Below are 27,607 nucleotides of genomic sequence, written 5' to 3'. Positions count from 1 at the left end.
AGGAATCGTTACAATGTGTGGGATAGATTGGGCTCAGCTAAGGGTGTACGATGCTGGTGCAACGGTTTTAGGCGTGGCCATCCATGGGATATTCTCCCTGGCCAAAGTCACCACCTTAAGCCATAAAGCGCTTCTAATGCGCCACACGGCATGTGGCCTACTGTCAATCCTATCAGCCCTTACACGGGAATCGCCGTCTATGAGGATGCTGAGAGTCATGACAGTAGTGAGAATACATCCAAGCGCGTTGGAGGCGGAGATCATAAACATGATGATCATCTGCAGTTTCGCGGCGCGCTCCACGGATGCACCACCAAGGAGAGCTCCCGTCATCATCCCCGGGATGGATATGATTCCAAGCACGCTGCAACATGGAGCCATGACCTTAATCAACAACTAGCTCAAACTTTGGGAAGGAGATGATTGACCTCATTTGGTTGATAGTCGGCATTAGAGAGACGCGGAGCGTTTCAACAGACATGGACTTGCAAGCTTCCCATCGCGTTGCGCCAAAAGCGAGATACATCTCGACTTTATCACTGTTGTCACTGTTTTTTCGGTGTCATAAGGTCACGGTGTAGATTTCTATACTTGACACTTGCCTAAATTCACGTAGTATGTAAGTACTAGATACCACAACTCCTGAAATGGTACTCCCACAGAGCATGCCGACGATTGGGACTGTGAATTGGTGAAACGTGATGAACATGAATACGGTGGCAAGTGCGGTGCAACTCACTGAATTGCCTTGGGTCCCAAAACGGATCATTGGACATGGCAAATCTAGACCCAAGGACACCCACAGGTATGTTCGACAGCGCGAGCCCTACCAGTGTAGAAATGAACTAGCATATCACATGATGGTCATACCAAGCCCATTGAATCGCGTGTTGCCAAACACTGACCATGTGAGGATGCCTCTTCTTTGACTTGTTAACAACTTAGGGTCGTGTTATGAATATGTCACTATGGAGGCTAGGGTGCAGTTGTGATCATACTCACCGACTTCGAAGGTTCCTAGCACATTCAGAAGGCCTGTAATGCCGATCAGTCAACCAAGATGTAGGGCCCCTTAGTAAGTCAGGGTCCCGCTCGATCGCACTTACACACAATGGCTGCCACAGCCCATGGATTCTTCGCATCGAAAACCTTTTGTAACAGAGTTGACGCAAGGCCTAATTGAATGACACATCTTATTGATGATGTTATCAATGGGCGTTCAATTCCCAGTCGCAATACAGAGGACAGGGCGACGTCGAAGAGTATAAAAGATAGGGCCAGTCCTACGTTGATCCAGCTCAAGTTAGGTTCCGCTGAGTATTCGGGTTGTCCAGGACTTGTATCCATTGTGGCAGGTATCAATCACAAATCACAATCGAGCCTGCGTACTATCTGATAACGAGCGAGTCGGCCAAATAAGGGCCAAATAATTGCTTAAATAGGCTATTTTTCTTACACCCGACTCGAACATCGACGGACGGTGATCCTTACATTCGCACGAACAGTGCAACATCGACAACCGATAAGCACGGCTGGTTCAGTATATACTTCAAGTCAGTCACTTGCCCGGAGCCGTGGTTGTGGTTTCCGAATTGATTCTGGTCTTCGGGACTCGGTCATGGAGCACCTTCCTCTTTTGTGCGCTCCATCACGGATTTCATTTCGGAAACGCCTCGCAAATAATGTCTCCGTATCAGTCTATATACCCCGTGCTACTGCAGGCCCCGATCAAACAAGACCGTAATACGCCGCGAAGTCGTCTTCGCTCTCGCCCTTCGCAGTCAACTCGACAATTCCTCTAAGGAAGGCCATAGCTTCTTTTCCTATCAATTAGTCTAGGAATGCACTGGCCATATCAAAGTGTTAGCTGGTGCTATGTACGATGCGTCAAAACACTCACCTGCCGTCACCCCGGAGCTCGTCCAAATCTTTCTGCCGTCGTCCTCGTTTACCACCCACCGCGCTTTGGCTATCCATTCAATCTCTTCTCCTCTTGTATTGTCCTGATACATACTCAGCATCACATCCAATCTACATATGTTTCCCAGACAGCCACGTATGGTGGAGGGAAGGACTGACCACAACTATGTTGAAAGAAGCTTTGTTTGTGGTCGCTTTCTTACCGCGGAGGAGACCCGTTCCTGCAAGAACCCAGGAACCCGTGCAAACGGTTGGAACGTGCAAGCACCTAGCGCTTGGCGTTGGACGAATTCAAGGAGAGATCTGGGAACATTCTCTGGACGTGCGACGGGACCTACATGTAACGTTACATCAGCTCTATCAAACCGTAGACTACACAAGTGTTGCTCACCACCAGGAATCAGCAGTATATCAAACTGCTCGCTGTCTCCAATCTCATCATACCTTCTTGATGGTACGACCAGCGGTCCCGGCGAAGATTTCACGAGATCGAGCGATTCCGCTAGGTACACGATCTCCAACATATATTTCAAACCGGCGGATGCTAGCGGCAGATCTTGCAAGTATTTGTTAGCAAACTCTGGTTCAATGCATCCGAAGAGCGCGATGGGGCCTTGGTAATCCAGAGATGTTACATCCTCGAAGAGACACACGGCGAGGCGGAGAATGGTTGGGCTATGTCCAGTGGCCATGTGAGGTTTGTGTATTGTTGAATTGTAAGACAACCCCGTGTAGTAAAACTCCTTTTATATTGAACAATTTCCTTGTTTCCTAGCCGTGGCTCAAGAGTGTTGTGAATCCTTGGAAAACGGCCCCATTTCCGCTCGAGAAGAGTTCGGACGAGTATCCAGGCCTGGTACCTCGATTAGCAATCAAACTACGAAAGAAGGTAACGGACGGCTCATATTGCCCGTTATACTTACTCATTGCACAAAGGTCTTGGTATGGATTTCCCCTTGAGGGTGGGTTTGAGGGAGGAAATGGACTAAGTGGCATTAGAAGACTTGCGGGAGCTGATGAATTCCTTGCCTTGATCGCCTATCATATCAGCTGGCACTTGGTTTGTACTATCGAAGAACAAGACAACTTGTTCGGCATCGCGGTGTTAGGCCGACTGTGTCATCATTTGTAAAACGTTACTATCAGTGGTTTCCAATGACCGAGGATACAGATTCTATCGCCCTGGTCACAGACGTATTGCCCTGCGCACCCTTTCCCCGGAAGGTCCTTTCAGATGCGGCTTGCATCAGCAGTTTGGACCCGACCAAATCCATGAACTACCTAGACGGTTCTGCGTGGATAGTGATCATAGAAGCCTGAGTCTGCGTGCTCACACTCGTCGAGTGGATCTTCGCGAGTTGCTGGGGGATCAAGTCTGTTGCCTCTGGGTACTGAGGCTTTGACTTTGCTATAGCTACAAATGAATTAGGGTACCGTGAAAAATAGGGTGTTTTTTAACAACGGATTATTAACAGTGTTAATAACAGGTTAATAACAGGTTAATAACATCGGTAGAGCTCCTGGCGGGTGTTAAAAATTGTGAGAAATACACGTGACCAGCAGCCCATGAGGCTCTTTTCCAAACGAAGTTTAGTAGTGCCTTGCCAAGTTGCCCTCACCCCGAGGACGACGACTTCGAACTCGATAGCGAGATTAACCTTAACGCCCCCGTTCTTCGGGCATTGCTTAGAGGTGAAGCAACCCCTGCTGCACAGTCAGCGTCACAACCTCCCGCTGCAAAGACCTGTGCTAGTATTACTGTAGAGGAGGCGTGGAAGTTTTGACATGCCTAGCATCGTTTTTTTTCGCGTTTTTCACCGCCAAAATTTTTTAACATGTAAATAATAGGTTATTAACAATATTTAACATGTTATTAACCCCGATGTAACTAATTAGTTAATAACTGGTGTTAACAATCGGTCCAACAGGTGCAAAGTTACTAACATTGTTATTAACTTGCTGTCGAATTATTCACGGTACCCTAAAATGAATCAGTTATGGTATGAGGCAAAGTCGAAGGAGAGAACGGTGTTGCTTAATACAGGCCAAAGATACAAGCTGTCCTTGTGTCTTCGTCTCAACTGAAATCTACGCAAAATATATCTCTCACTTTATCTTTCCTTTGCGAGACCTAAAACGTTCTCCCTAGGCCGTAACGACTCAGCGCTTAGCCAAGCGCTAATCTGATTAGAAATTAGTCCATGCTCTGCAGTTCACCCACTTCCGGTTGAGGAATTGAATCTGATGGTAGTACAGTAGTATAAAACAATGATTGTTACATGGCAGTGACAGCTCGCTGCGAAGGCACTCACTTCGTCCAATCCATCACCAGCGGTGCATCACGATATGGAACCATTAGGCTATGCTAATAGAACTCCAATTGGCAACGTTCTGTAACTTCCGGACTAGTGTAGCCTACTTAAAGCCCCAGAGACGACGAACGTCCTCATCAATCCCCTCAATTTGTTATCTCACATCTAACACAAATGACTTTCGATATTTCGACAACCCTCTCTGCGTTGATCGACGGCTCATCGTTTCCCGCCGAAGCGGCCAGCCAAATTTGCGCTGCACCCTCCATCACTTCGACCAGGCTTCCAACAGATGGAAAAGACACGGTAGAGGTCGAAGGCTTCTTCTGGGGTCTCTGGGGTGCCATCATCGATGCGGCAGAGAAAAATTCAGACGCTCAAGGGCAACTTGTGAAGCTCGTTGTCGAGCTCTCTAAGAGAGGATCGGCCCAGCCGACGTGGAGGATATGGGGGCAAGAACAGGCGTGGAAAGACCTTCCGCTGATAGGAGCCGCGGCTCGCGAACAATTCAACGGTATGACATCCATCATTATCAAGCTATCATGCAGCTAACTAAATACGGGTGACATAGGTTTCGATCCATCGGATTCAGAAGAAGTGGAGCGCTGGGTGCTGAGAAACGCATTCCTCGCTAGACTAACGGAAGCTAAAGGGTTGTTCATGTTGTACGCCATCTGGTCGCTTCGTGATGCTTTGGAAGAGGAAGCTTCCACCAGCGTGGCCATGAACTCAGGCAACGTTCGTGCAGCGGCGCAGTGGATAAAATACGCTGGGCAGAAGATATACACCTCGACCGAGGAGTTTCCCTCGGGGCCGCAAATTGGGGCGCCAGCTAGAGGAGGGCCAAAGTGGAAGGGAAAGCACGGGTTTGATCCAGAGCGATGGGCTCTTTGGAAGCGCGAATTCAGTAAGTTGAGCACGGATAAAAACATCGATGAACTTGCACGAAAAGACGCGTTGGAAGCCGCCGAGAGGATGTCGCAGATCGAGGGGAAAGCGTAAAGAAAAGGAAAATAATCACAGTACGGACCATTGCAATGTACACGAGAGTTCTTGCTGGAATCGAGATGGAATCTGGTAAAATAAGCAAGTGTCAGAGTGCCTCGTCTCACAACGCCTCAGCCCTCCGCATGTGCGTGTCTTCGTCAACGCAAGGTCTACGTACGAATATGTGCGACGTTTCGTCTACCTAGGGGTATCACAGGGGAAGCGTGATGCTCACATGATGTGACCGTAACACCATGGAAAGCGCGTCGCGAGAGGCGCCCATAACTCAACCGCGACAATCTCATCGTTGACGGCGACGATGCAAGGCAGCAGCAACTGGTACCCTCGACAACCACAGAGGAGTAACCAACGCACAGATGGTCATCACTCTTCCCCAGAAGCTCCCGTGAATCGCTTGGCAGCGGATTCGGTACAGGACGCTCATCGCCTCCTGGCAGTATTCCCAACTGCCTCAGCAACCCCTTCAGTGCATGGTAAGCTCTCTCGCAGATGGGAATGGCGACGATAACAACGATTACGATAGTTGCGAGACATCTTGAGACCATGAGCATGACCGCCGCCCCTCCGTCGTTCGCTCAACCCGGGTATTATAACTCGTACGGCCACGTTCCTCAGGGGAGTCCAAATCAATACACGGAGTACTCACAGGAATTCGAATATATTTCATCTCCACAACACGCCGATGCCCAATCCGCCTACTGGCAAAGGACGAGGAACGATGCAGTCAGATTGTTGCGGAACGAGGTTGACCCGTAAGTACTCCATATATGCGGTTTGTATGGTGTCAGTAATGGTTTCCAGCGCATATATGCACCATAGTCCTTCGGCGTGGCAGCCACATACTTCACAAGCGACCAATCCTTTTGCTCAATCTGTATTTCAGCATATGGCTCCCTCCAATGCATACCCAACTCCCCCACCACCAGGGTTTAGCACCGCTTCGTCTTCATTAGCATATGCGCTCGGCGCACCTCTGTCTCAAAACTCACAGAACCAACTCAATCACCGCCCCCAGCAATCCACCCAGTTCTTCAATCATTTTTTGGAAGACAAGTCGCGCGAAATGCACACAACCCATCCCCAGCAGAGCATCAAACAACAGCCGCAGTCGATACCACCTGAAAGCCCTGATCCACTGTCTCTCAAGGCTGTCACTCCCCGGAAACGCAAGCTTGAACCTGTAATAGAGATTGTAACCCCTCCTGCTTTCAAACGCATGCTCGCCAGTAAACCTCAGTTACCGCTGACGCCTCATACTAGCTCTCCTTCTATCCCACCTACTCCTGTCACTGCACCTAAAACTCCAAAGCGCCAGTTTACGATGGAGTGCGTCGAGATACCTACTGTACCTTGGGCAACACCCGCAAAGAAGAGGCGCAGTGAAGAAGATACAGGTGATGAATTTGGTGGATACGGCTCTGTCGACGATACAAGCATCAGACGATCCCAGGACCATGTTGTATCCTCCTCCAAACGCACTGGTGATAGGGACGATAGGGCTCCGCTGGAAAGACTGATATCTCTCATAGAGGACATCTTCGAGGCAGAGGATTCCTTGCCTACCGACGTTGATATCACCGATCTTCCATCAGCATTCTTCTCTCCCCTGACAGTCGACCCGCAACACCCCCTTCTGCAATCAGGTATTATAAGGAAGCTCACCAAATACATCACCCAAGTTGCACGACCGCCGAAGCGTATGCAAGGACTCAGCGGTGGGCCTGGAACGCCACGGGTGAAGGGTAGGATGGCTGGTATCGACGTAGGTATATTATCACGCATTCTGAAAATCGTAGAGCGGAGTGTGCATGCGGGCGAAGATTTGGATGTTTTCCCCGGTGGGCCGGTGATCAAGCAGACGCAGGAGAGAGAGAAGACAGCCTCTCCTCGAAAACCTACAGCTAAATCCAAGAAGGTCTCTGAACGGCGTTCAAAATCCAAGACGCCTGTAGATAGTGACGACCCACTCCCACCTTCCGCCCCGCAGTCTTCTAACGCTGCAGATGTCGAAGTTGATTTTGAGAAACTGGCTAGAACTCTGGAGTTGGCAAAAGAGAGTGTCCTTGCTGCGGACTGCTGCATGGCATTGCTAGCTAGCGATAGGTTGCCGAAACAAGTACGTAGCGAAAGCTTCTCTGATTCTTCCTCTAACTCGATCCCTTTCTATGTAGATTTACTCGGAGGAGTTAATCACATCCTGCCTTTCGACAGTCAAGAATCAATTGACGAAGGCGATCTATCCCTTCGTTGAAGCCTCGACAGATCTCGACGCCAGTCATACTCATCCAACCCTCTATCATCTCGTTAAATCTACCACCGCCTCCTCCACGAAGGCCAAGAACAATCGTCGCCTTCTGGGCGAGGTATTCCAGGCCCTCTCCTCTATCTTACCCCGAGTGAATTCACTGATCAATGCAGAGACCGTTGCAATGTCCGATTCCATCATCATCCAGGCGGTGTATATTGCAATCGGACCTTTCTTTGTCGTTGATTCCGGAGAAGGGGATACGAAAGGCAAGAAGGACAGTGTTGTGCTCAACACATTTGGAAAGAGTGCTATGAGGGGTTTGAGGTTGGATGCTCTGGCTCTTATCCGTAGTGTAGGTCCTTTCCTCGCATCACCACACCTTCACTGAGTAAGCGAAATTGTGCAGATTTTTGCTAACCACGAAGAACAACGGTCATGGATAATCGAGGAGATATTGTCCTCGTTGATCAAGCTGTCGGATGCTAAGCAGAAGGCAGGGCAATTCCGGTACGCTCTTATCTGTCCTCTGGGGGCATGCACGTTAACAGCATTCAAGTCTTCGGGATGGTCGTTCAATTAGGACCGTATCTGCTCTCCTGCTTCAACTAGTCCAGACATCGGCCCATGATGTCAGACTAGAGGCAAGAAGAATTGCAAAGGCCCGACAGCAAAGCTTTGCCATGAAACGGCAGGAGAGCTTTACGGAGAGCCAGCAAGCAGTGGAAGAGCCATTCCTTGATGAACATGATCTCGAGGTTCGTTGGCTCTCGTCGAACATGGCATTCGTGTTAATATGTTGACTGGTTCAACGCAGGAAATCAAGTTATATACGACCGGATTAGAGTCAGCCATCAAGTCCGCGAAAACTATCGTGCTCTTCTTAACTACTAGGTGGGTTTATTAATCTGCTTCTTGGACGCTCCGCAAATCTCGCCACCAGATCAGGGAAGGGCAAAGCCACCAAGAATTCCAACGAGGCCGAATATAGGACCATTTTCGATAACCTCATCTCCGATTTACTTGTTGTCTTGTATTGGCCAGAATGGCCTGCGGCAGGATTGCTGCTCAGCATCGCCTGTAAATTCATGGTCTGTTCGTTTGCTGTTGTGCGGGCTTTCCGTCCTGATCTTTGCATGTTAGGTTGGATCACTTGACGATGTAAACTCGGCTACTCAAACGGATACGAATGCGGCCAAAACCATTGCACTTGACCATCTTGGCGTCATTGCGGCTCGTATTCGATCAAGTGCGCTCAAAGTTCAAAATGTGTCAGACAATCCCGACTCAAAGGTCAAGGCTTTGAAGCCTTTGGACGAGGTAAGGGATACATGTAACCATGATGACATTCACTAAGTGGCGCACAGATTGTTGCAGATCTCAGCCAGCGCCATCTAGATAAATTGCTCGCTGTTCACCGCGATGTAGCTTCACACCTCAGCAAGCGAGCATCCGAGGATCAGGCATATGATGTGCGTTGCCGGGAGCGACTGACTTTATCCTCCTTATTGACCTCAAGCTGCAGAGTGCTCGCGAACTAACTGCGGCAACTTTGGGGCAAGAGCTTTCACGAGCGCTTGAACAAATCAACGCTTGGGTGACGAAGCAGGAAGATGATGGAGACCTCAACCTGAAGGATAGTAAACGGTTGTTGACCTTCGGTGGGAGCATCAAGGCTGCGATGAGAGATGTTTGGAAAGATGCTGGGGCAGACGTATTTGACGTTGGGTAGGTGCAACTCCTCGAGTTTACTACTATTCACCCACAAGGTGACCATACACAGGTCGCAAGACGAAGTGTCCCGCGTCGATCGAATGTCCGAAGAGGTTGGGACGATTCAGGCGCTACGCAACTCATTCACACCTATTCTCAATATCATTTTGACGTCTCTCGACGCACCAGCTATATTCATGCGGACGAAGGCCTTGCGGGCGCTTGGACAAATCATTACCAGCGATGCTAACATCTTATCAGCGGTCCGTATTTCATCTGGACTAATCAACGACCGCAATCTCTGAGTATAACACTTTAGCCAAATGTGCGGCGTGCTATCGAAAGTCATCTTTTGGACAGCTCACCAGCTGTGCGTGACGCTGCCGTCGAACTTATTGGCAAGTATATGGTGGATTCCCCAGAGGTCGCTAGCGACTATTATCCGAAAATTGCCGACCGAATTGCAGTAAGCCTTGTTTTCCTTGCGGCTTGCTATCCGTTCCATTGCTTCATTGCTTATAGGACACTGGATTGTCTGTGCGTAAGAGAGTCATCAAGTTGCTGAAGGCTTTCTATGGCGCTACGGAGGACATACCAAGGCGTATTGACATCGCTACCCGTCTAGTACTGCGCAATTTCGATGAAGACGACACCGTGAAGGATCTTGCGGTCAAGTCGATTGAAGAGCTGTGGTTTCAGAATCCGCTTCCGCCATCTGCTTTGAAGAAGGGTGGTTCAAGCCACAATGCAAGCACCAAAGCACCGCTTCTAAACAGAGTGTCAGTGGTCATGGGTGTCGCCGCCAACTTCAGGGACCGCCAGTCGCCGCTTGAGGATACATTACATAGAATTGTGGCCGACAAACAAGATTCGGAAGCGGCCTCTCTTCATGCACATTACTCTGAAATATGTGAGGCACTAATAGATGGTTTGGTCGATGATTCCGATTTGCCTGGCTTCGTGAGTCCTCTCTCTTTGACCTCCTTTCGCCCTTTGATGTTGGCGCATAGACGGTTCTTAATTGCATACGAACCATCTACTTATTCACCCTGGCCTATCCTGCCATACTCTCCGGCTCGCACGCATCAACCCTCCTACCATACCTAAAAAATGCCACTTCAGTGCGCTACGCTTTCTATTTCACAGTTTTCCTCCGCTGACCAGGTTCATTAGGCCGAAGAGCAGGCTACTTCCGACTACCTTCTCAAGATCTTTCGCGTTTCTATCCCGCACATGCCGAAGACCGAGGCCAAGTTTGGCGCTGAATTGCAGATAACTCTACAACCCATGATTGTTAAGCCGTCAGGGGGCATCCTGGTGCGTCGTCAAGTTCTTGGGTTCGACGTTGCTTGAGTTTAGAAAAGGCTTTGCAAGAAACCGTTGCATGCATGTGTACCGTTGTGCAACACCTCACCCACGATTTCTCCCGCCTGGCCGCGTTGTTGAAATCATGCAATGGTAAACATCAACTAAATCACTCTTCACATACATTCTTATAATGTCTCAGCTCGACTACAGCAAACCATCCAGCAACCCAGTGATAAACCAGTGACGCCCAATGAAGCCAAGGCACAGTCTGTTCTCATATTCATTGTTTCCCTTCTCGGCGAACACTGCAATTTCGATCGGCTCCGTGAGAGTAACCCAAGTTCGTCGTCCGTGCGGATATTATCCCCTCGGCAGATAGCTAACAGCCATATAGGCCTCGCGTCCGTACTGAATAGCGTCACCCAAGGCTCTATCATGGAACACATATATGCCAGCCTGTTAAAGCTATATGATAAGTATACCGATGCGACCCTTCGTGGAAGGATTCTGCAGTGTTTAGGTGCGTTTTATGCAATGATATGACTTCGTTACTGACATTTGAGATGTGTCAGGCTTTCTGTTTCGGGCGCAGCCAACGCTAATGACCCTAGAGCGTTCCGCTGCTGTTATGGATGCTATCTTTGCCTCCCCAGAGGAGGACGGGAGAGCTCGATTGTTGAAGATCATGCAAAATTTCCTGGAATCCGAATCATTAAAACATTCGAACAAAGAAAAAGGCAAATTTTCGAGACTTTGCTAGTGTGTTTGCAGCCTGATTCCCTTGTGTAGAAACCACCAAGGGCAAATCCAAATCCCAAGACGTCGATATGGAAGAACTTGTTGGTAACACGGATGGTTTCGCCGACTCGGGGTGAGTGGTCTCTTCCATAGTTCGCATGTTGCTGAGTATCGCATAGCGTAAGCTCCGCCGTCGTCCAACGATACCTATCCCAAATTCTTGAGGCTGCTCTGTCCCAGAATTGGCAAATCCAAGCGGCAGCAATAGATATCCTAACCTTTACCATTAAACAAGGCCTTGCCCACCCCCTTCAAGTATGTTTCAGCCATACCGTATGCCTGGAATTCGTCGCTGACGTAAATCAGTCTGTTCCGGTCATCGTAGCATTGGAGACTAGTTCCAATGCTGCTCTGAGTAATCGCGCCAGCGCACTGCACGCGATCCTACACAGTAAACATGCGTCCCTGCTGAACTCCCGCTACGTCGATAGTGCTCGTGCTTCATTTGTCTATCAACGAAAGATAGCATCTGGTCCCATCCAAGGTGATACATCCCTTCTCACGATAGCTCTTAAATCCCAACACGACTTTTAGGTTACCGAATGGAACCTACTCCCACTGCCCTTCTCCAGCGATGGTATTCACTAGTAAAAGAAAAGCGTGCTTCCAGACAGGATTTTTTGCGATCCTTGGTAAAAGTATTCGAGGGCCGACCATCTGAGCAATGCACGCAGGTAAGTCCGCAACCGCTTGACCCTTTATCCTTCTCATTGAGCAATAGGATGACGTCGATTTCACGCGTTTCATGGCCGAGAACTTTGCATCCTTGGACTACAAGACGCAGGAGGAAGTGATGACTGTGATAAAGACCTTGACCGCCATTCTATCTACTACTGGCACCCAACTACTGGAGATAATTTCCCCGTCGCATCTGCTATCGCAACTTAAGGCTCCTGCTGATCCAGTGAGTGGCCTGTCGTAAGTAAACTTCCGATAATTCCTAACACGCCTGGCACGTAGTCAAATCAGCCTGGATCTATGAATGACGGTAGGGGCTCCTGCGAGATCCTTTCCCCCCACTCACCACGCACGCTTCCAGTAGGGACCCCTGATCCTCCAACCATGTTGGCAACTGTTATCATTGGGATGGTGATGCTGCTTAAGGCCTACCTCAAAAGCCTTTACGGAATATCGGAAGAGTAAGTCTCTGCCATCATGCGAGACTTGGTGTTCTCAATCCCTCTCAAGTAAATGTAACAAATTTATCATCGGCAAAAAGAGTGCGCTTGGCGACAAGGCTGCTGTGCGTCGGCACGAAACCCCTATTTCATGGGAGCGTCTGCCTTTTGCATCGACGCCACTCCTGACAAGCGAAGACATGGCTGCTCAACGAGCAAGAGTAAGTGGAAATTGACATGTGCTGCTGGTTCATTGCTGATGTGTCTTAAGTTCTTGGACATATGGAACGAAGATGGTGTCACAGCCGAACCGGACGACGAATTCTCCTAGTGTGGACGATGAATTGCTAACTTATACTTGTAAACTGTATTGGTCGCCTATGGTAATTATGTTGTTGTGTAGATGATAACTTATCTAGATAATGTAATGCTAATGCTAAATCACTGTAATAACATTTGTCTACGTACACTGCGCGCCGCATTTCAAATATGGGTTGAAAAGGCTACGTCCTAGAACAGAGCCATCTTTCAATCGCAGGATTGACGTTGCCTACAAGAATATTACAAGACAGAGAGATCTGCCGTCGACCCATTGCAGATGACTCAAAGATCGTGATGCATGCTTCTCAGTTTTGTTTTGAAGGTTGTCCAAACATCCTGATACACAGAAGCTGTCTATAACCAGAATGGATACTCTTGTGCTGGAACGTAGTGCGAGACAAACAAAGTATCACGTCCTGACATTTTTCAGACAGCTATTTAGAAGGAGTATACAAATATACTGATATGCTGCCAAAGGAGCTTAGCCTGCTTTGGCAGTCTCAAGCCTATCACATGGTCGTAGGTCAGCATGATATAGTGCGTCAAACAGAGTTGACAAGACTCACGTTTTCGCCTCCGTCTGTTCTTTCGGGACAGAAACTGGGGCGCTACCGGCACCACAAGTCAAAGCCGTGCCTTTGCTCTGGAGAGTCTTTGGGACTTTGGCCGAGCCAACGGCGCCACCCCAGCATTTCTACGACAAAGTTAGCGACTACAACACGGGCACCAGGGGTGGGACTGACGTGAAGGATTTGAATTGGAGTCTTTGTTTGCCATATCGTCCACGGCTTAGTCTCGGCGGTAAAACCACCAATGAAACTGCCCTTGGCGCCTGCTTCGACACTCAACCCAGCAGAAAGAGTCAAACATCCCATAAACTGGGCCCCAGCATTCCTAGCATCGAGGTTGTTGTTGCGCGTGTTCAGGTATGGCGGAGTAAAATCGCGTGTAGAGACACTTCTCCCCCCTATTTCCCGTGCTTTGTGCGAAGCGTGAGCCGAAGCTTGAGCGACCACATCCGCCTGAGCCCAAACATCCACTTCCACGTATGCGCTCAGGTCGGCAACAGCTCCGCTCAAGAGCTTGAAGCCTATGAAGAAGAATGAGTAGAGCATTAACCCCGGCTATGATGAAACGCCTGACCCAGATGGAGCTGAGGTATCAAATGGCTATAGGCAATTAAGAAACCAGACGACTTCGAAGGGGTTGTTGGCACTTACCCCTTGATGTTTGCCTCCGCTGCCAAGCCAGCTGTCGCCGAGATACTGAATGCTATCGGCATGAAATTGTGAGTGTCATGCGCAACTGGAACTCGATGAACTCGACTTACGGGCTGACTCTGACTTGATAGTATTTGCTCCATCAACTGCCTGTTTGACTTCGTGGTTGACATCCTTTGGATACCAAAACTCAACTTTGGAATTGAAACCGTTAGCCCAATGTCCAATATACTGGTCTGGACTCACGTTTATTGCTACATACGAAGATATCACATTAGTCTCCGCATATAATGATAAGAGTAATACGCACACATTATACTTGAGGTGCGCATCAATGTCCACCTCGATAGCCAAATCGAGTTCGGCGCGAGCATCGAGGCGAATTTCCGGGCCCAAAGAGAATATCCTGGAGATATTGAGAGAAGAACGTCGAGGGTGAAGGTCGACACCTACGGTTGGATCTGGATGGGCGTGATTGGGAACTTCAACAACTCCTTTCTTCCCGTGTCAAGGTGGCCATGAACATAGGCATGAGCATGGAGATGAGCATCAACTTTGGCGTCCACAACTGCAGCGATGGGGGTTATATATACAATCCCTTCCGCGCTGTCTAGCACTCACTTGCATATACAGCGAAATCACCGAGCTACGAGGGGATTAGTCAATTTCATAGCAGCTAGGTGATAGGTTCACTTGGGGAGGTATAACCGATCCATGTACGACGAGGCCAAGCTTCACATCGGCATCGATGGAGCCGCCGGCCTCTACTTTAAGGCTTACTTCTACGCCGTTGGCACAGCCATGTGGCAATTCAGACTGCGCCTGGAATACTACGACGTCGTGGTCGGTGTGGTGCTGGAGCTTGAGGAGATGCTCTGGGTTGATTGTGAAAGAAGTCGCTTCTGCACTATAATCAGAGGGCAGAAGTGAGAAACATATACGCTACACACCTTTGATAGTCTTGACCACTGCCTTGGCAGCATCAGCCACAGCGTTAGCAGCGTTAACGACCGCATTTTTGACAGTGTTGAACGCGTTGGAGATCCAATCGAAAAGGCCACGAGCATCAAGGCCTTCCCCAACCGCAGAGCCATCAACGCCAGGTACATTGGCGCCGGCAAATACAAAGCTGACGGTGCCCGTTCTGCAAGTATTGAATCTCAGTATATATTACGCAGATGTGTAAAAGGCGTCTTCACTTGGCAGCATCGATGGCAGCAAGGTTGGAATCGATCTTGATAACGTGAACGGTCGGTGATGCACCATCACGTCTGGATATTTTCCCAGCAGCATGATGGGGAATAGACTGGTCCTCTGAGACGCGGGCGTTGGCGATACGCAAGAAAGGGCCGCCGCCACACTATACAAAGGTTGGAAAGTGATGGGTAACCTCGATGATTGGCTTACGCTTTCAGGGAGGCGGACGAGCTTGTCTTCTGGCCCTCCATGATCAAAGATATGGTTGCAACCCGAAGCATCTGCGTCATCACTCGCGCAGACAAGACGGATCTCTTGATCCAGAGAGTGAGGGTCGCAGTCGAGGATCACCCATCCTGCAGCAGGCGTTACGTCCGTAATGGCACGCGGAGACCCGAACTACAAAGGCACCTGCGTAAGCAGTTCGTTTCGTTGATAAATGTCGGGACTAACGATCTTTAGAGCGCCAGAATGACCAGTATGCTCGGGCATATCATAGGCACATTCGCCATGGAAGCACGGCTTGCTCCAGTCATTAGCAGGCTTCCCCAGAGAGAGGACTGCATATGTCACAACGATAGACAGCGATGCTAGGAATCGTCCCATCTTTGCGGCTATCGCGAGCAAACAATATCAGCCTTTCCATACAGAAAATAGAGCTCGATCACTCACTTGTCACAGACTGGGCCGTCTACGAAGCAGAAGTCCCTAACCAACGCCGGATTATGAGAACGTCAAAGGCGATACGTAGAACGAGAACCTACCTGTTGGATCTTCTGAAGTTTGACAACAGCCATCTGTTATTATATACCTAAATGAAGAGTGAAGAACACCGCCGCTCCTCTACGGATAATGGGCTATGATAGTGTGCTCAGTAGCTGGCGGTATGCTTCCAAAATAGCGCGATCCATTTGGCTAGATAGCTGGGTTCCAAAACGTTTGGCAAGGTATCGAATTCAAAGGACGACACTTGGGTATGCTTGGCGAAACAAGTGCTGTTTTACCCAATCACCATTCGATGCCGGTCGTTAGTCTCTCGCCACTAGTCACGTAGCGAGGAACAATTTACATGTCGTTTCGAATACCTTGAGCGTGAAGCGAGCCATTACGGGGATATAGGATCCTACTCGTAAAAGGTCTTTAGCTTCAACCTATAGAGAGGCAAAACCAACGTTGTCGACGGGGATCATGTCCTGATAGCGAGAGAGCCTTCTCCAGAGCCGCTCTCAGGCGTGACGACTCAAAAAATCAGCACTCAAGATAGAGTATCGAGTGGCAAGTAGTCCAAGCTTGTGGGCGAATACTCACTTTGCGTAACCGGGGCTGCTATGACCCCATCCTCCGCTTCATCAACTGTATTTGCCCGGAATGCTGACATTTTAACTACGAAGGCACGGCCACCCTCGCCCAGCGAAAACCAACATTGCCCAAGCCCCCAAGCACATAAATGCAACAAAGAGAAGTTTAGAGTGTGGATTTGGACACGTCGGGTTGCCCAGTCCGGACGGGCGCCAAAGAGATGGCGTGAGAGGAATCTACTTATTCGTACGCCCACTGCTTGGTTCTCCACCTCCATGAGCACTCATGAACGTGAGTCGTTTGTCCTCGGGAGTTAGTGACCTCCTTTAAGCTAACGATGGTTTTTATGCCACGAATTAAGATACTCCGTGTTGCGGTTGTATTGCGGTCGCACTTTGCCAACGCATACAAGTTACAACCTGGCACTCTCCACGGATGTTTTACTGTATAATGACCTCCAATGACCAGCTGCCCGCATTTGGAAATTTACTCTCTCTATCTCTATGATACGAGGAATTATCGCCGCATATGTTCTGCCCCATGGCTGGCAAAGCTTCGAAGGACTAAAGGGGATGGATGCATCATGTCAGTCTCCTGTCGGCGCAGCCCAAACCTCGGGAAATATGTATAACCGTCATTCCAAGTGGTAAAGGCCTTGCACTCCTCGCTTGCAAGTCTCAGCTTTAGCTTTAGCTGCGATTGTCCTGGTTGTAAAACCTATAGCTCGCTCTGTAGGCATAGCCTTAGTCAAGCCAACAACTTTCTGCGGCTCTGCGGCGCAACTCGTAAATCCTCCTCGTCGCAACACTACTACATTGCGGCAAAATATTGGCTCCAATGCTTCTATTTTTGTACATCGTATTTCTCCGCTGAATCGCCTGTCGACATACAGGCTACAAGTATAAAATGCCTATCAGAAACGACATTTCGGCAAGGCTTTCACCTGCAACCCACAATGAGGCGAACGCTCATCGCTGGGCTAATAGCGGCTGTCACTGCCCCCCTAGTTTGCGCTATCAATTCCCAAACATATACCTGGAAGAATGTCAAGGTCTGTCTCTATCACCATTTTTATGGTTCGCTATCCCACGGCGAGTACTAGATTGGCGGCGGTGGTGGCTTCATCCCTGGTATCATTTTCAATGAAAAGGAAAAGGTGAGGATGATGTAAAACAGACCCATCGTCTTTCACTTACAACTCCCAAAAGGGGCTCGCATACGCAAGAACAGACATCGGGGGCGCCTACAAACTTAACAACGACGATTCTTGGACACCCTTACTCGACTTCGTCGGAGACGCTAACTGGAATTCATGGGGAGTCGACGCTCTGGCAACGGATCCAGTCGAGCCTAATCGCTTGTACATGGTAATTGAGCTTCCGAGGTTTTGGTATTGTACGCTCATAGACTTTCAGGCAACTGGAATGTACACCAATTCATGGGATCCTAATAATGGCCAGATATTAATATCCGATGACTATGGCGCCACGTTTACTTCCTCTCCTCTACCCTTCAAAGTCGGAGGAAACATGGCTGGGCGTGGAATGTATGTCTCCCCCATGTTATAACAACTACTGACTACTGATTTTCACATCTTCATCAGGGGCGAGGTAGGACACCTGGTCATGTTATCTCGATAGTATGTTTATCGCTAAGTACTTGTGGCCCAGCGTTTGGCCATCGACCCTCACAGCAACAACATCCTATACTTTGGCGCGCGCAATGGAAACGGCCTTTACAAGTCGACAAACTTTGGTGCAAGCTGGACTAAAATCGCCAACTTCCCCAGTTCTGGTAAACGAGTTCATCTGTTCAAATGATCGCGTACATTGTATCTGAAACATTTACCATAGGCACATTCATCCCAGATCCTGATGACCCTTTCGATTATAACAACCAAATCGTCGGGTTGGCTTGGATCACTTTCGACTCTACATCGGGTGCCGCTGGTGCCGCGACACCTCGTGTGTTCGTAGGGGTGGCCAACAAAGATGAAAGCAACATATTCATCTCTGAGGATGCGGGAGCTACTTGTATGTGATTGCGACCGTTTTGAAGACCAGTTCCATTTTGCTGATATTTCGACAAGGGTCTGCTGTCGCGGGTCAAAACACGACATTCCTCCCTCATAAAGGTGTTCTATCTCCATCTGAGAATACACTGTATATATCTTATAGCGACGGAGCTGGACCTTACGATGGAACCAATGGCGCGGTTAAAAAGTATCACATCCCCACATCTACTTGTGAGTGTGCGGGCATTTGCCGCAAGAGTTACTTCTTTACCCCTTTACAGGGACGGATATCACCCCTGTCTCTGGAAGTGATCTATATTTTGGCTTTGGCGGGCTCGCGGTCGATAAGCTGGCACCGGGAACAGTCATGGTAGCTGCTCTCAACAGTTGGTGGCCAGATGGTCAAATATTCCGGTCCAATGACAGTGGCGCTACTTGGAGTCCCTTGTGGGGATGGAATGGATATCCTAATCTCGAGAAATACTACACCTTCGATAATTCACTGGCACCATGGACGGGCTCTGACTTCGTCGACACCACCCCAGGCACTCTGCAGATTGGATGGATGATGGAAGGTGATGACTCGCTCCCTCGTGTCCTCGTGAACTTGGCGAACACTGACTCGAATGTATCAGCTTTGGCGATTGATCCGTTCGACTCCAACCATTGGCTCTACGGTACTGGTGCAACAATATACGGTAGCCATGACCTTAAGAAATGGGATACAGCACACAACGTCACCCTTAGGATGCTCGCTGACGGCATCGAAGAAACCTCCGTTCGCGGGTTGATATCTCCGCCTACTGGCCCAAATCTCTTGTCTGGGGTAGCCGATATCACAGGTACGTCTTGTCGTTAATGCTTCTAGAGAGTGGTACTGACTTATGAAGGCTTCGTACACGACAACCTCGACACGCCTCGTCTCAAGTCTTATGATAACCCTAAGTGGATGACCAGTCAAGACATTGACTACGCCGGTAATCTCCCTACCAACATAGTTCGCATTGGCGCGGGTGATGAGTGAGTTATGGTACTCTCAATGAATACTGGGCTCTTAAATGTGTGCCAGAGAGATTAAACAAGTTGCATTCTCTTCGGACTCCGGCTCTTCATGGTGCGCATTTTACCTGTCCGCCAAACATGAGCTTAGGTACTAAGGTGCCTTTACTACAGGGCAATACATTATGGGGCCCCAGATGGTGTTCATGGCGGCAAAGTAGCCTTCTCTGCCGACGCCGATACTATTCTTTGGCGTACAGACGGGAGTGGTGTTCTAGTTTCACGCAATCAAGCTACTTTCACCGCAGTAACCACACTTCCATCCGATGCCGCCATCGCTTCAGATAAAAAGAACAATTCCATCTTCTACGGGGCCTCTGGTAATGTATTCTATATATCGACCAACAACGGAGCGACGTTCGCCGCGAGTGGGTCGCTCGGCTCATCGACCAGCGTGAGCGACGTCTTGGTCAACCCTGGCCTCACTGGAGATGTTTGGGCTTCTACAGATAAAGGCCTCTTCCACTCAACGAATTCGGGTGCAACTTTCACCAGTATCTCTGGCGTAACACAGGCATGGAGCATTGGTTTTGGAGCTCCTGTCACTACAGGGGGTTATCCCGCAATCTTCGCGGCCGCAAACATCGATGGAGTTGGGTATTTCAGAAGCGATGACGCGGGAGTCAATTGGGTAAAGATTAATGATGCTGCCCATGGATTTGGGGCCATTAGTGGAAACGTCCTAACAGGTGACCCCAGGATTCATGGCAGGTGAGATCAAACGAGCATCCAACGTTATCGTTTGTTGACTATTTGCTTGCATGAATCAGGGTTTACCTTGGGACGAACGGACGCGGAATATTCTACGGCGATACCGCCGGGGCCCAACCGCCTGACACTGCGACGGCCGCCCCGACGTCGTCTGTAGCTGTCGTGACTTCCTCGATAATCCTAACAACTTCCGTTGCGGATCCTACGAGTGCTCCAGCTACCTCTCAGGTCCCGGTAACCTCCAGTACCAGCGCACCGCTCGCAGGCGCTACCGCAGCTGTCTTCGGTCAATGTGGTGGTAAGTTACTAACCGTACTTCACCCTCTAGTGAATCATTGAATTGGTGATAGGTGAAGGTTGGACAGGAGCCACAATTTGTGCAACAGGTTCCACATGCACAACCTCAAGCCAATGTGTGTACACTCTTATCTTCCTACTTTCGATACTGATGGTACTTCCCAAGGGTATTCCCAATGCTTGCCGAATTAAGATCCCACTGAGAAGAACTGAATCCACCCTCTTGCTGCTGCCGTTATACTTCGATGCCCAACGTTATGATACTAGATGTAAATTCACAAATCAGATCGCGATCGCCTTTAGATTTACATCACTGCGTTGAAACGAGTGATGTTCGTAAGCATACAATTGGGCAACGCCACCTACACCTGGGACGGAAGACGATGCACGCTCATTGGCAACGAATTACAAGGGGCATATATAGTGATACACGATGGAGCGTAGCGTCTACGTCTTGCGCCGCTTGGGGCCTCTTCCTTCCTCCGCCTCCGCCTCGCGTTTGCTCTTTTGCCCAGCCGCCCGCATATGTTCTTTCCGTTTTTCCTTGTCTTTCTCCAATTGCTTAGCCTCTTCTTTCTCAGCTTTCTTGCGCTGTGCCTCCCTACGCTCTGATTTCTTCTCTTTCCGCCTTGCAACTTGGTCCTTCCGGAGTGCTCGTATCTGTTGCATGAGCGCCACGGCCTTCTTTTCCTCTGGCTCCATTACAACCGCGCGTTTTTGCATGTACGTCTGTCGTGATTGGGCTTTCATCAACTTTGGCTTAGAGGCATAGGGTAGGGCGGATTGCAGTTTAGCGGGGATCTTGAGGGGGTTAAATCGGCGTTCCGGACGCTCAATGCGTTTGTAGGTGGAGTTGACGTTGAGAGGCGTTTTTTGGCCTTCATCTCGGCGCACCTGCCCAGTGAGGCGCATACCGGACCACTGATTTTTGTCGGAGAGCAAGAGTGACGTAACGGGGTTGTAGAATTTGCGTGGTTCGATGGAATACCACGCCCTCAGGAATACAATGTCTAGAAACGGAGGCTATTAGGGCGACCGTGAACTCGATTTGATCAATACACTTACCGCTCATGAGGACTTTATCCTCAAAGGTTGCACGGAATGCACCATCCGGTTTTGGCAACGCCTTCTTAACTTGTCCCCGTATGCCCGACACAGTCCGTATATTGGCGCCCTCGAATTTGGCGACCTCTAGAGCACTGCTAAACATATCTTTTATGAAGGCGGTGTTCTTGAAGATCTTGAGAGGAACTCCCGTCAACTTCAGTTTCTTCACAATCTTCACTGAGCGATCGATGTCCAGCACGACGCCTGTGGCAGCGACCCGGAAACCCGGAGCATCGCTAGTGAGAGTATTGAATGCACAGAAGCCAGTATTAGGAAGAGTAACGGGTCCATAAAAGGTGCCATAACAATGCATGTGTTCTGGGGTGTATTTCAGCATGCGCATGCGGATGGAATGGTCGTCGAGGGAATATATCGGTACAGTTTGAAAACGCCTCCACCCCAGGGAAAAGATAAGCGGGTCGTTCGTCTTGAGAGTACGGGTATACCATCGGTGACGTTTGATGCGAACCTGTACGAACCCGAACCTTTCCTCCGCAGGAAGCAAGCCCCCGACGATGATGGGGTACGTCGGATCGAAATGGTTGACCAGCTCACATGGGACGTCGCCGAGTTCTATCCGCACATACGCGCCTGGTGCATATCCTTCCACTAGCGCGCGTGTTTCTGGATCTTCAATTGCAGCGAATTCCGCTCGGTTGAGTTCCAGTTGTCGAGCCATTTCATCTTTCTTTTCGGTGTAGAAGTCAACGTTGGAAGACGAGGGTTCGTCGTATTGCTCGTCAAATTTGCGTTTGAGCTCAGCTTTTTTGGCCGCAAGGGCATCGGCGCGGGCTTTCTCGTCGGTTGTATCAACGGGGCCTGGTTCAAGATCTTCGAAACTGGCTCCTTCTCCTTGTCCCTCGCCTTCTTCATCTGCGTCTTCAGCTGAAGCACCAGTGATAAAGAGGTTTCTAATCGAGTCAAGCATCTCCTCGTCTTCCCATTGCTGAAGGGCTTTCGGATTTAGAGGATCTTTGGTCTGATCTAACATTTCATCGTCGTTAGTGCTGTCGCTCTTCTTGACGTGGAAGAACTCGTCGATCTCGGTGGATGTATTCTCGCTTTCGCGAGAGTCTTCCTCTTTGTTGGAAGATAGAATTTGAACGGGGGTAAGATCGGACGAGTATATAAGTTTCGTCCAGTCTCGCCGCCGTGGTCGCTGGGATGACGAAGATTCAAGGAGGTGGGAGATATTGCGCTTCCATTTTGGCAGGTTCTCCTTATTGTCGGCGTCCTGCTCGTCGCCGTCTTCATCGTCTTCATCTTCGTCTGACGGGATATGATCATCAGTCTCATCAAACCGAACCCTCTTGTTGTCGTCTCCTTCGTTGTATTCGAATTCGGAGTCGCTCTCGGCGTATTCAATATCGCGCTTGCTTGATTTGCCAATAGAGGGTAGAACACGAGTAGGCTGCCGCCGCTGGGAGCGGCCAGTATGAGCCGGGGTACCTGGTGAAGGGTCAGATTCATCGTCTTCCATCTCCTCATCCTCAGAGAAGCCTTCATCCTCAGAAATGATTGAATCGGCGTCATCACCATCACCATCATCTTCTTCTTCATCACTTTGTTGCTCGTGTTCGTACTCGACGCGACCTGTATTGTCTTCGACGACCAACGCTTTCGATGAAGAACCAAATAGTTTTATTGAGCTTCGCGCAACACCATCTTCCAGGGTCGAATTGACGTCTTGGAGATCCATAACCATCTGTTCACCTTCGCCTTGAGGTACTGCCCTCGATGCTAGTAAACATATATAAAGGAGGAAAGTATTGCATCAACGTACCATCTGCGTTACCTCTGGTGAAACTACCCGGGACGTTGACATAGACGGCATCTTTGTCATAAACGACCCCACCGACATCGCTCATCGGTGCATGAACAAGAAGCTTTTTCTTTTCACTGAGCTTTCGCCGCTTCTCTGAGTTCATATCGGGCAAGGGACAAGGGTCACCGAGCTTAGCTATGCTCTTGACATCCAAGTCCCCTACGCCTGGTATATGAACTTTTGTCCCTAGTCGAAGGTTCGTACCGTGGATGTACCCATAGACGGTGACTGTCCGATCGCATTTTCCCTTAGACGTTCGGATGAGTTCACGGGGAGTAAGATCTTCCAGTCGATCCGCTAGAAGGTACGGGTGGGTGTTACGGAACACCAAGGGGCGGAATTTCATGACACTAACGAAGCGGGAAAGATTGAGGATCTCTGTATCTGGATACCGACCATTCAGCACCCCCGAGAGGTAGAAGAGTTTTGCGCCCTGGTATATCTCCGTCCAGAATCGCTTTTTCAGAGCCTTTTTTGTGTCACGGAGGGTGGCGGCCTTTTTTATGAGATCGAGGTGAGTGAGGATGCCGATCACTTTGGGAAAGCCATGAGACTGTAGGACGTTCAGGAATTCAAATGATTCCTAATGAGCGACATATCAGTGTGTGTAGAAACGAATAGCGTTGCCGACGCACCATCTCGAACCCAAACGAGCCATCTATCATTAAAAGCACCAAGTCTACAATCTTGCCAATGTCAATCATGGAATTGAGATCGTTATTGCACTCGATAAAGGTCAACCGTCGCTTCTTCCCCGCAACAACCGTAATGGGACCCTTGGCCTCGCTGAGGGTCTGTTTCGTGTATCTCCTTACAAGAGACTTGAGTAACGTCGTCTTGCCCACACCAGGGGGACCCACTATTGCAACGATGACTGGTGGAGGCTCATCGTCGGGGGTTCGGTTCACGAGGGGAACATGCAAGCGAGTCTGGTCCTTCTCGACATTGCGTCGACCTTGACGTTCTGCTCGTCGACCAGACTTGGGTGCGAAAGCCTAGCGATAAAACTTGGTGAGCTTCTCGTAGCATGTGAGTTCTGGGTTGGATTACCTTCTCGTTGAAGGAATTTTGCTGTTTCTCCTTTCCCTTCTTCTTCTCCACCTTCGCGCCAGACTGCGACGGTCTGTGCGCCTTGTGTGGTCGATCGTCCATAGCAAAAAGTACAGAGTTACCGGATTTGGTAAATGCGGTATGGAACGCGAGCATGTGTCGAAAATTCCTCACGTGATGGGCACGATCGCCGACGCGGCCACAGTGACAGTGTCAGTGGTCACTTTTTGGCAAGATAGAGAGGTAGAAGATAAGGGGAGAATATTGCAACATCCGCTGACCATGGACCGATCCCCTTGGTGTAGTCACATCAAGTTTGCGTGTCTACCATGACCGAGAGAGTAGTGCTTAAGTGAATATATATTTCCATACACGTTAGGAGCGACGGTCTAAACAATCTTGTATGTCGGTATCCTCAGATGACAGACGGCGTCGCGCTATGGAATAGAATGTATCCGTTATCACTATCACTAATTGGAGGCGAGTACTTCGGATTGATTTGTTACGATGGTCATGTTGCGAAGCTATTTGGTTTATCAGAATATACGGGAGAGTAGTTCCAGTCACGTATATGAGTTTATCAAGCTGCTCTTGGTTTACAGTTACGCTTGGGATAGGAATGGGTGCTGTACCAGGACGCAGTCTATTGATGCTTCTTTAGGATCCTGAATCAAAATAGGGGAATATTGTAGTCACGGGATCATGACCGATCGGTCAATCGTCGTCAATCATCGGCGCAGCCTGAATTATCTTTGCTTGAGTTCCCCTGGCTCTAAACTGTAGGCTGTAGGCGTTGAAGTACAGTGCGTCGTATGCGTGAAGATCCAGGAAGTACGGGTAATTTTTTATTTCATCAGCAAAAGGGCTAATCATCTTAATCGTCTTGAGGCGCTTAATCAGGTGTCTGAGGCCCTTAAGACGTGTCTTGGGATGTCTTGAGAACTTGAGTTCTGAGTCGAGCTCAGCATGGTGTCGAAATCAAGACAGTAAGATGAGATTCAGTACAGTACTGTAGATACAGAAGAAAATAGAAGGCGAGTTGTACTACAAGAGTATACAGCGGGTCTAGAAAGCAATCTCAAATGCATGATGATCAGCAAACTTGTTCACATAAAAGGCTTTGAACTTGTCCAAGTCAAGTGTGTCTAAAGGAGAGAAGCGGAGGGGTAAAAAGCGGCGGCCAGCGACACCCATATGATGTGCTCCCCGGATGATGGTGTCAAGGCTGATGATGGAACGAACAAGCCGTCCACGGCGCTTGAGTGGCTTCACAATCCACATGCCCGTATCGTCGTCTGGTGATTCCGCAACTGGAACATACCAGCTAACAAGTGCACAGCTATGCGAGATCCCAAGGTGTCGAAAGGAAAAGAAGAGCCGAACCCTCGCAGTGTAGAGGCCACGAAAGCCTGGGAGGGTGGGATCCTTCTGGACAAAGATGCAGTCGTACCGGCGCGGACCGCGTCGCCAGCGAGGAGTCGCACAAATCCATTCCCTGTGCATGCCACCTGAACCAGAGGGATCACTCGGGGCATAATACAGTGACTCAAAAAACCCTTTCTATGTTGGTCAATTTTGCACAAAACACTAAATAACGGAGGAACTACTAAAAATGGTAGCTCAGGGTCAGTGTAGCGTTTGTAGTGCCCCTTCTCAGCTAAGTGACAAATCTTGATTCAAGTCAATCAGATAAGTCTAGAATATTCTACAGAATTTCTAATCAAGGGATGCATTGAAAGGGTTTTTTGAGTGTACTATCTAATACTTGGTATTCCCTCCTTTGGCCTTGATAACGGCCTCAATCCTCCTGGGAAGGCTTGATATAAGGTTCTGGCATACCCCCACATCAATCCCATCCCATACCTCTGCAACCCTCTCCCATAATTCATGTACTCCTCTAGATGGTGTACTGTAGGTGTTGAGTTGGTGTTTGATGTGCTCCCAGAGGTGTTCAATGGGATTAATATCAGGAGACTGGGCAGGCCAGTCCATGACCACAATCCCTTGATCCTCAAGCCACTTCTGTGCCAATTTTGAGATGTGCTTGGGGTCGTTATCCTGCTGAAAGATCACGTTCTCTGCAGGAATGTCACACTCCTCAATGGTGGGAAGGAGACCATCAGCTGAAATGTCCACATATTGCTGGGCATCCATCCTCCCCTCAACCTCAACCATTCTCCCCACCCCATTCCATCCCATCACCCCCCGGACCATAATATTTCCACCCCCATGCTTGACAGTTCCTTCAATCTCCCGGTCCTGCAAAGGTGCCCCTTTCTGTTTCCACACCCATTTCCTACCATCTGACCCAAATCTGTTGATTTTAGTTTCATCTGACCACAATACCCTCTTGAAGTCCTCCACTGTCCAATTCCTGTACTTCAAAGCCCAAGCAAGACATGCTTTCCGATGTTTGACCGATAGAAAGGGTTTTTTCTTCTTCACCACAGCCTTCATATCATTTTTCTTGAGGACATTGCACACGGTTTGTGTGGAGACAGGGTCACTGAGGACTTTGTTCAAGTTTTTGGTGACCTGAACAGCATTCTCAGCTTTTCCAGAGTTGATTTGGCTGATGATTGCCCTCTCATCAGCCATAGTGAGCTTCTTAGGACGTCCACCCACCAGGTTTTCCTTGTTAGGGATTACCTGGCAAGCTACCCTAGAGACAGTAGCTGCACTACAACCCAACTTGAGAGCAATCTTGGCCTGAGAATGGCTGGTATTAAGAAGGGCAGAGGTGATATCGGTGCGAAGGGAGTTGGGAATGGACTTCATTGTTGTAGGGAAGATGAACAACTGACAGAGCTTATATATAGTGCCGGTTGTGCCTGGATGAGTAGTAGATGACATCATATGTGTCATCCTGATGATACTGAGACTTTATGATGAGTAATAGCCAGGAACAAGGCATTCAGGAACCACACTCAAAAAACCCTTTCAATGCATCCCTTGATTAGAAATTCTGTAAAATATTCTAGACTTATCTGATTGACTTGAATCAAGATTTGTCATTTAGCTGAGAAGGGGCACTACAAACGCTACACTGACCCTGAGCTACCATTCTCAGTAGTTCCTCCATTAT

General features: G+C 49.1%; 7 protein-coding genes across 7 annotated transcripts; 3 read left to right on the top strand and 4 right to left on the bottom strand.

Moving 5' to 3' along the window:
- Window positions 1-33: 33 nt before the first annotated feature.
- PC9H_011043 (uncharacterized protein) lies at window positions 34-1,347 on the bottom strand (the record flags this gene model as incomplete). Its single annotated transcript, XM_036780528.1, has 7 exons — window positions 34-364; window positions 429-548; window positions 597-681; window positions 740-845; window positions 906-940; window positions 1,003-1,035; window positions 1,107-1,347. The coding sequence occupies 7 exons, from the start codon at window positions 1,345-1,347 to the stop codon at window positions 34-36; spliced, it is 951 nt and encodes a 316-aa protein (XP_036627911.1).
- Window positions 1,348-1,728: 381 nt separating this feature from the next.
- PC9H_011042 (uncharacterized protein) lies at window positions 1,729-2,612 on the bottom strand (the record flags this gene model as incomplete). Its single annotated transcript, XM_036780527.1, has 4 exons — window positions 1,729-1,823; window positions 1,901-2,003; window positions 2,124-2,254; window positions 2,312-2,612. 4 exons carry the CDS (start codon window positions 2,610-2,612, stop codon window positions 1,729-1,731), a joined length of 630 nt encoding a protein of 209 aa, XP_036627910.1.
- A 1,794-nt stretch (window positions 2,613-4,406) lies between these two features.
- On the top strand, window positions 4,407-5,234 carry PC9H_011041 (uncharacterized protein; the record flags this gene model as incomplete). Its single annotated transcript, XM_036780526.1, has 2 exons — window positions 4,407-4,746; window positions 4,804-5,234. The coding sequence occupies 2 exons, from the start codon at window positions 4,407-4,409 to the stop codon at window positions 5,232-5,234; spliced, it is 771 nt and encodes a 256-aa protein (XP_036627909.1).
- Window positions 5,235-5,538: 304 nt separating this feature from the next.
- On the top strand, window positions 5,539-12,753 carry SCC2 (Sister chromatid cohesion protein 2; the record flags this gene model as incomplete). The annotated part of the gene is made up of 28 exons (XM_036780525.1): window positions 5,539-5,713; window positions 5,764-5,992; window positions 6,042-7,356; window positions 7,412-7,840; window positions 7,895-7,995; window positions 8,045-8,243; window positions 8,303-8,379; window positions 8,429-8,576; window positions 8,629-8,805; window positions 8,853-8,957; window positions 9,011-9,213; window positions 9,269-9,461; window positions 9,518-9,664; window positions 9,721-10,158; window positions 10,209-10,319; window positions 10,372-10,515; window positions 10,563-10,656; window positions 10,706-10,846; window positions 10,901-11,026; window positions 11,296-11,377; window positions 11,424-11,559; window positions 11,611-11,788; window positions 11,839-11,978; window positions 12,026-12,208; window positions 12,265-12,292; window positions 12,344-12,443; window positions 12,493-12,643; window positions 12,694-12,753. The coding sequence occupies 28 exons, from the start codon at window positions 5,539-5,541 to the stop codon at window positions 12,751-12,753; spliced, it is 5,610 nt and encodes a 1,869-aa protein (XP_036627908.1).
- Window positions 12,754-13,224: 471 nt separating this feature from the next.
- On the bottom strand, window positions 13,225-15,957 carry PC9H_011039 (uncharacterized protein; the record flags this gene model as incomplete). Its single annotated transcript, XM_036780524.1, has 17 exons — window positions 13,225-13,249; window positions 13,310-13,437; window positions 13,487-13,833; window positions 13,887-13,912; window positions 13,964-14,015; window positions 14,074-14,157; window positions 14,210-14,217; window positions 14,274-14,369; window positions 14,417-14,531; window positions 14,585-14,609; window positions 14,657-14,865; window positions 14,914-15,107; window positions 15,163-15,323; window positions 15,371-15,559; window positions 15,614-15,774; window positions 15,833-15,851; window positions 15,925-15,957. The coding sequence occupies 17 exons, from the start codon at window positions 15,955-15,957 to the stop codon at window positions 13,225-13,227; spliced, it is 1,872 nt and encodes a 623-aa protein (XP_036627907.1).
- A 1,457-nt stretch (window positions 15,958-17,414) lies between these two features.
- PC9H_011038 (uncharacterized protein) lies at window positions 17,415-20,732 on the top strand (the record flags this gene model as incomplete). The annotated part of the gene is made up of 17 exons (XM_036780523.1): window positions 17,415-17,510; window positions 17,562-17,615; window positions 17,668-17,826; window positions 17,875-18,005; window positions 18,063-18,069; window positions 18,130-18,253; window positions 18,313-18,492; window positions 18,549-18,704; window positions 18,755-19,048; window positions 19,109-19,315; window positions 19,364-19,493; window positions 19,543-19,587; window positions 19,647-19,779; window positions 19,825-20,243; window positions 20,303-20,541; window positions 20,594-20,656; window positions 20,707-20,732. 17 exons carry the CDS (start codon window positions 17,415-17,417, stop codon window positions 20,730-20,732), a joined length of 2,463 nt encoding a protein of 820 aa, XP_036627906.1.
- A 255-nt stretch (window positions 20,733-20,987) lies between these two features.
- BMS1 (Glycoside hydrolase 2 (Mannanase, beta-galactosidase)) lies at window positions 20,988-24,624 on the bottom strand (the record flags this gene model as incomplete). Its single annotated transcript, XM_036780522.1, has 6 exons — window positions 20,988-21,550; window positions 21,606-22,967; window positions 23,097-23,375; window positions 23,431-24,055; window positions 24,147-24,467; window positions 24,523-24,624. 6 exons carry the CDS (start codon window positions 24,622-24,624, stop codon window positions 20,988-20,990), a joined length of 3,252 nt encoding a protein of 1,083 aa, XP_036627905.1.
- Window positions 24,625-27,607: the final 2,983 nt, after the last annotated feature.

Source organism: Pleurotus ostreatus (genome assembly GCF_014466165.1).
Source record: "Pleurotus ostreatus strain PC9 chromosome Unknown scaffold_8, whole genome shotgun sequence".
In the NCBI taxonomy this organism is placed as follows: Eukaryota; Fungi; Basidiomycota; class Agaricomycetes; order Agaricales; family Pleurotaceae; genus Pleurotus; species Pleurotus ostreatus.
The sequence above is the reverse complement of the archived record's forward strand: the minus strand, read 5'-3'. Positions and strand labels throughout refer to the sequence as shown.